At 40.3% G+C, this 6,989-nt stretch overlaps 1 protein-coding gene across 2 annotated transcripts in view; it reads right to left on the bottom strand.

Annotated features, from left to right (window-relative positions):
* Nucleotides 1-2,953: 2,953 nt before the first annotated feature.
* Nucleotides 2,954-6,989, bottom strand: part of LOC122540268 (solute carrier family 25 member 35-like) — a 28,643-nt gene continuing 24,607 nt past the window's right edge. The window contains exon 5 of one of the 2 annotated variants that reach the window (XM_043675730.2): nt 2,954-5,013. In XM_043675730.2, coding sequence (XP_043531665.1) covers nt 4,831-5,013 — 183 coding nt within the window. In that variant the 3' untranslated portion in view covers nt 2,954-4,830. The remainder of the gene's footprint in view (nt 5,014-6,989) is intronic. The other variant, XM_087980490.1, reaches the window with a different exon arrangement.

Below are 6,989 nucleotides of genomic sequence, written 5' to 3'. Positions count from 1 at the left end.
AACCTTTGACCATTTTGGATGACTGGTCAGGATGCAGGTAAACGTTTGTCAGCCTGTCAACAATCTTAGGTCCCACATGATCACTTGGGCAAGTTACATTGGAGCACTCAGAAGCCGTGGAGTGTACCACAGACATCACTTCAGCAAAGAGGGAAAGAAAACTCTCCCCTTCTCTAGATTCATACGGATCAAGATTATAATTGGTGACATGTGAGAGACATGCCCAAACAAAGAGGCTTGAGACTCTGCTGTACTTGGGCCTCAAACTTCAACCCTATCTTCAGGATGAACTGACTGATTGTGCCTTGTGAAAATAAATGGTGGAAGAGAAACAAAATATAGAGCCATAGAGTCACACAGCATGGAAACAAAGCCTTCAGTCCAACCAGTCCATGCTAACCAAATTTTGCAAACTAAATGATAGTTAGAAATCAAATTTCATCAACATGCTCAGTAATAGGGTGTCTCAGGAGTCAGGTGGTAGGAACCTTTTTTATTTCTTGGTACCTTTTGTGCCTTTAGACATTCCAAAGGGTCAAGTGAATTCAGTGGGTAATGGCGAGCAAGGCATCAGAGGGAACTTCCCCAACTGTACTTCCATTAACACACCAACAATCTGTGCTTTTATATACAGTACTGCCACTCACATGGTAAAACACCCCAAACTCTTCATGGAAGTGATTATCATGCATAATTTGATACTGAACCAAATAAAAATTAATCAGACAGATGGGTAAAAGCTTTGTCAAAGAGATAGTTTCAAAGATTACATGATGGTAAGAAAGGCAAAGGGCTTAAGGAGGGAATTCTAGAGTTTAGGCAGCTGAAGATATTGCTGACAACTGTGGAACAAAGAAAATTGAGATATGCAAGAAGCCATGGGAGTTTTTTGCTACCTGAGACAGAATGTTAGTTTAAAATTTTATTTGTGCATGTGCAGTTTAAATAAATGATATGGCCATTTGGTACAGAAACAAACCGGTTTAAATTTGCAGTCGATCCCAAGTTGGGTAGGATGCTTTAAACAAATAGGATATAAAGAACAGATCAGAAAGGATCCAAATTTAACATTAAGGAAATGCACTGCTGAATGATATAGAAAAATACAAAATCATAAGACTAGTAGAATGAAATAGACAGCAGGAATATAAACTAAACTCAGGGGAGGGAATTGTGGATGTTAGGAGGTTAGCTCACTGAAATCAAATGGATATAACTAAATAGATCGTAGGATATGTAGCCAAAGGACTACAGCAAAATCACAATGGATGATTATGTAGAAGTTGCTCGTCTAGTCACCCATGGACATATATGTATAAATTCTCAGTGTGACACTATAGGAAGCAAACCTGCATTGCAGTGCAAAATGAGAAAAACAAACTGATATCTGGTTTCAGGCAACTGGGCTACCTGGATGAGGTTAAGAGCCTGGGGTTTTGTGTAAGAGAAGGCTGATGAGAGATATTATTCAAGAGTTTAAGGAAGTGGATAAATTGTTCAGGCTTGTCAGGATATAGTCATAAGCTTATAAGTTAAGCACAGAAATAGGTTACTTTTAACTACTTTATGGTGTTCTGGCTGGTGAATGTGTAAATAAATGATATAGTAAATTATATCTGTTCCAAAGAAGAGTCATGTTGGACTCCAAAGCATTAACAGTAGTTCTCTCAGCACTTTGTTTTTATTTTAGATTTCTTGTATCTTCAGTACCTTTATTTCATTGAATCTTTAGCCTGTTTAAATACTAGTTATTTTTAAAATATGATCTTCATTCATCATTCATGTAAAGTGTGCTTATTTCAGTGCATTGTGAAGGTCTATCAGTGGGATAAGTGAACACACTCGAGCACAATATCTATCTTCCTCCTCGATTGTACAATCCACTATTGCATATGTGCATGCGAATGTAGCCAATACTGTTTTTCTTGTACTCCTGTTCATTGGCTCTTTGTCCATCACTTATATTAATTGGCTATCAGTATCCAATACTCTCTGCATTTTAAAATCTGCAACATTTCTCCTGTAATTTAACTTTTGCCTCCCAATAAATCTTATAATTTGGTACCTTGCCTTTCTTCTCTGCACCCTCACCAACAGAGACTTAATTAGAAGTCAGAAGTTTACATTTATACACACTGTTGTTTTGACAACAGGACATAGCACAACTTATTACCTGAGAAACTCCTGCAGAAATGTCCGGAAGCTGAAATTACTGACTTCCAACAGCCACAACATGATGTCATTGAACATCAGTGATGGAAGGTGTGTATGTTTGTAGATGTACCAATCATTTGACTGTGTTATCTTTGACGTTGTCACCTTCTTGAGTGTTATTGGAGCCCATCCAGGCAAGTGGGGAAGTATTCCATCACACTCTTTACTTGTGCCTTGTAGATGGTGGACAAGCTTTGGGGATGAGTTACTCGCTACAGTATTCGTAGCCTTTGATCTGCTTTTGTAACCAGTGTATTTATGTGGTGAGTCTAGTTGAGTTTCTGGTCAATGGTAACCCAGGGTTTAATAGTGGTGGATTCAGTGATGGTAACACCATTGAATGTCAAAGGGCAGTGGTTAGATTGTCTCTTATTCATGATGGTTATGGCCTGATAATTGTGTGATACAACTATTACTTATTACTTCTCAGCCCAAGCCTGGATATTGTCCAGATTTTGTATTTGAACATGAACAGTTTCAGTGTCTGAGGAGTCATGAATGGTGCTGAACATTGTGCAATCATCAGTGACCATCCCCACTTCTGATCTTGTGATGGAGCAAAGGTCATTGATGAAACAGCTGAAGATGGTTGGGCCTAGGACACTACCCTGAGGTAGTCCTGCAGGAACTAATTAGAAACATGGTTTGAAGTTTAGTTGGAGTAGTCCCTTGATTTGTTGCAAATTTCATTGATTAACAACTTCCCATTGTAGTGATGTTAAAAAAAGTAACATTCAACTCTTATTCACAATTCTTATTTTAATTTTCTTTTTTGCAGCATTACAGGAACACATTGGAAGGCACACAGTGATCTCGAGGAGGACAGTGATCCCCGATGAAGGCAAGGTTAGTGATCCTCAGTGTGGGCAGGACTAGTGATCCTTTAGGCATTTGTGATGGGCAGTTCCAGCTTTCTTGGATGTGACAAAATTCAGTGTTAGGATACGAAGACTACAATGAAAGGCACTTTCATTGGGAAATTAAATAGTCTAGATGCTAACACACAATATAAATTAACTCAGTTTCTCCCTTACAGAAAATCAATACACTGTTTTGATCAGAGGTCAGTAACACCATATATGTATTGGAGGTTCCATTCCATTGGCTTAGTTTGGTCCAGTTCCTTGTTCTACATCATTACTATGAGTTAGAAGTCTAACATTGCAGTTGTAAGACTACTCAGCCTCTCAACTTCAGCAAAAAAAAACAATGCTTTTCGTCAAACGTTGTTCATGAATAAGTGTGCAAAGCCATTGCTATCCATGGCTCACTTTAACTGTTCATTTGAGTAAGAAGTCAAAAAATAGAAGTTACCAAAGTGTCACATCTGAGACTGCATAGAGATGCTGACAGTTGCATGTTTTATGTATCCTGAATGTCAAAAAGACAAAACTAAGCAAAACTTGTTTTCAGATATCAGTTGCAGGTCCCATTTGTGCAACACACATTGAGGATGCTGTTCACAACCAGTCTGATGGCAGGTTGTAAGTTCCTACATGCATCCTCTATGAAATGAGATGGGGGCAATTGCAATCTAGTCCTTGGTGGGTTTGAGCACTAATTTGATAATCCAATTAAAAGCAGCAACTGTTAGAAAGTGTACAAAATATTAAATTTTCACATTAGGATTTTTCTGAAAATGAAATAGAGACACATATTCAGGATTTGTAGAGGAGCTTTACTCTATATTTAACCGGTATTGTTAATGTTTTATTGAGACCATTAATATACAACTAATATGTGCTTTTGACCACCTGGCAATGTTTGAGAGACAGTGCAGACGGATCTGACCCAGGACTGCTTGATGTGGACACTGGGTGCTTATAACAGAAGGTGTATCACACTACGCCAACTTCCCCGATGGGTACAAACAAATGGAAAGTTTTTTTAATAAAAGTAGACTGTTAAACAGAGAGCTGCAGGGCAGTGGGAAATTGCAAAGTGGGTTTTGTATTCAAAGGAGTCAGGGAGCAGAGAAAATTCAGCAATTCTTACATTAATTTTACCTTGGAATTATAAAATTAGTAATTTGAGGCTGCACAGTGGGAGAAAGAGGAATCTGGAACAAGCAGCGAGGGTGAGGGAATTAAGTGGCCAAAGCAAGGCTTCAAAATGGACCTGAATGTGATGAGACTGATCAACAGATAAATACAAGGTGATGGTTTATAATTTAGTCGCTGCTTTGTCTTTGATGTTACTCCAAGACCAGTATATGAATCGGTCTATCTATGTGATAACGTTCTTCCAAATGGCCCACCATTGCCGTTGGCATCATTTCCTCATTACCACAGGATGCGGACAGTGACCAGGCTTGGGGCCCTATCTGAATTTCTGTAGCAATCACTCATTCCATCAAATTGTTGCTGATGAAGTGAGAAAAGTATCAGTAGGAAGGAGTGGATCTTTACTCAGATGGTTCCAGTGTAATTTGAGGAAAAATGGATTTTCTTCCTGACCTGTGAATGGAAACACTCTCTTCTTGGTCACCCTTAGAAACTCAACAGGCAGGTCTGCCAACTCCTCTGGCTCAATGTTGATGGAGACCACACACTCCCCCTGTTTCTACTGGAGGCTTCGCCCCATTGACATAGACACTCAGTATCTGTAGCGGGTGCCTCAGATTTTCTCACGGTAGTCAGGATAGGCTAGTTTCTTGAGCTCATCCCAGAACAGCAGACTGAAAACTGTGTGTGGGCCCAAGCGAAAGTAGGCAGGTCCAATTCCCTTGTATAGACCCAGGACTCCCTCCTTACACGAGACCTTCAGCAAGCAATCCCAGAATCCTCTATAAAGCCTACCCTGCAAGGAATAAAAGTGTTTCATATCAGGTAGATCCTTCTTAAAGGGACACTACACTTGCTTTATCAACATAAAGTGCTCAATGAACAGCACCATTTAAACAAACAGTGTACATTTTGACTCTTTTGGACAGATGACTGATATAACGCGGTGATTGGCCACCCCTTCCCGCGACAAAGTGCCTCGGTGACCTTATTTAAATTCGGGTCCCAAAGTGGTGGTCCAAACCAGCAAACCTGGTGAGGCTTCAGAATTCAGCAGTAGTATTTGCCAGCAAGGTAGGTTGAAGACTCACCACAGAGGATCTTCCAGTCCCTTCAAAAGCAATGTGCAGGCTACAAACAATTCCTATCTATAATGGTGTTCAGGCTCTTGCTTAAGTAAGAGAGGCAGGAAGGCTACCAACCTGAACATGATGCCAGAAAGAGCACTTACAATCAAATCCAAACCCCAAGCACTGGATAAGCGGTTGTTTGGCATACAGGAGAAAAATCAACCGTGCATTTTAAAAATGAATGGCATTTTGTACAACAATAGCTGGAGTTAGGGTAATGCTACATCAACCTTTTAATGTGACTCCTGCTATGGTTTTACAGGCAGCAGCTAGTTTCTGACATCTTATCCAAATAATCATTCGTCATGGATTAGTGAATACCGGCTTGACTGTTTTTACCAATCTTACTCGAGATTCACAACCAGCAAAGGGACTGCGGTGTGGTCAAAGTTAGAATCCAGTTTGAATTTATTCCCCTCCCTAGCCTTCAGCAAACCCAGCACAAGCAAGGTGTTAAGACCTGGAAGATCTGTAACCACCCTCAGAGCTGACTCACCAAATCAGCCATCAGGGAGTCTGTTTGAACCGTCTGCATTCCCTTTCGCCGTACTATTAAAGACTTTCCTGTGCAACTATCCTTATTGACTGTCACTGGGAGAGGCAGGACTGCAGCTCAACATTCTGATGTCCAACCTTGACAACATCTTCTGCAATTGGCTTGAGGAGGCTGTGAAGCCTGAAGTTGGACATAATGGGATAACCAATGGTGGGAGTGGAGGCATGCGGTGGGCAGAGGTCACCTGTTGAATGCTCCTGGAATTTTTCCAAGCAGCTGTCACAACCCTACATGAGGATTCTGGGTAATCCAAGATGGAGGACGGGAAAAATTTCTGGCTGTAAGAGCTGCTCCTTTTTTTGAGGTATTTTAGGTGCTGGAGGTGATTTTCTTGAATTCCAGGAGCAGCAATTACTGTTTTATATGCTGTTGCATTGTTTTGGAACTTTGGAAAAAAAAAAGTCAAAACAACAGCAGTTTTAAAAGGGAGAAGAGCAGACAAAGGAAGCACATGGTGAGGACAGTGCAGGAGAGCGAGAGAGAGAGAGAGAGAGAACGAACGAACCTGCACAGTTACTACCTTTGCTGTTTTTGAATTCATGTGTCGCTGGACATCGGAGTGCACCTGGGACAATTAACAAACAGTGAATTTCACAACTAATCTTGGAGGAACTGTTGGAAGTTCACAACACAGAATCAGACAAGTTAATTGGTGTTTTAAGTCTGTCCAAGAGAAAGGCTGCAGTAGTGAGTATAGTGGATTCTTTCTTGATTATATATTTTTGGAGATAAGTTTCTTGATTAAACTTAAAATATAAGCCATAGCTATTAATTTAACCTGGGGCAGTGTTTGTAGAGGAATAAGATGGTGTTATTTTTTGGGTCTGTAGATTGTGAAGGAGCAAAAATGGCCTTTGCAGTGATATGTACTTCTTGTCAGATGTGGGAGTTTAAAGAGAGTTTAAGAGTTACTGCGGATTATATCTGCCATAAATGCTGTTGAATGCGAATCTTATCAGATCAAGTGGATCGGTTGGAAAGACAGATAGAAGCGATGAGGAATTTGCAACAGCAACAGTATGTGCTGGATGGCAGTTATAGAAAGGGGGGGCAAGTCTCAGATACAGTCACATAGATGGGTTAACT

Source organism: Chiloscyllium plagiosum, unplaced genomic scaffold, assembly GCF_037043375.1.
Source record: "Chiloscyllium plagiosum isolate Xiang-an unplaced genomic scaffold, Cpla_swu_hap1 HiC_scaffold_37, whole genome shotgun sequence".
Lineage (NCBI taxonomy): Eukaryota > Metazoa > Chordata > Chondrichthyes > Orectolobiformes > Hemiscylliidae > Chiloscyllium > Chiloscyllium plagiosum.
The sequence above is the reverse complement of the archived record's forward strand: the minus strand, read 5'-3'. Positions and strand labels throughout refer to the sequence as shown.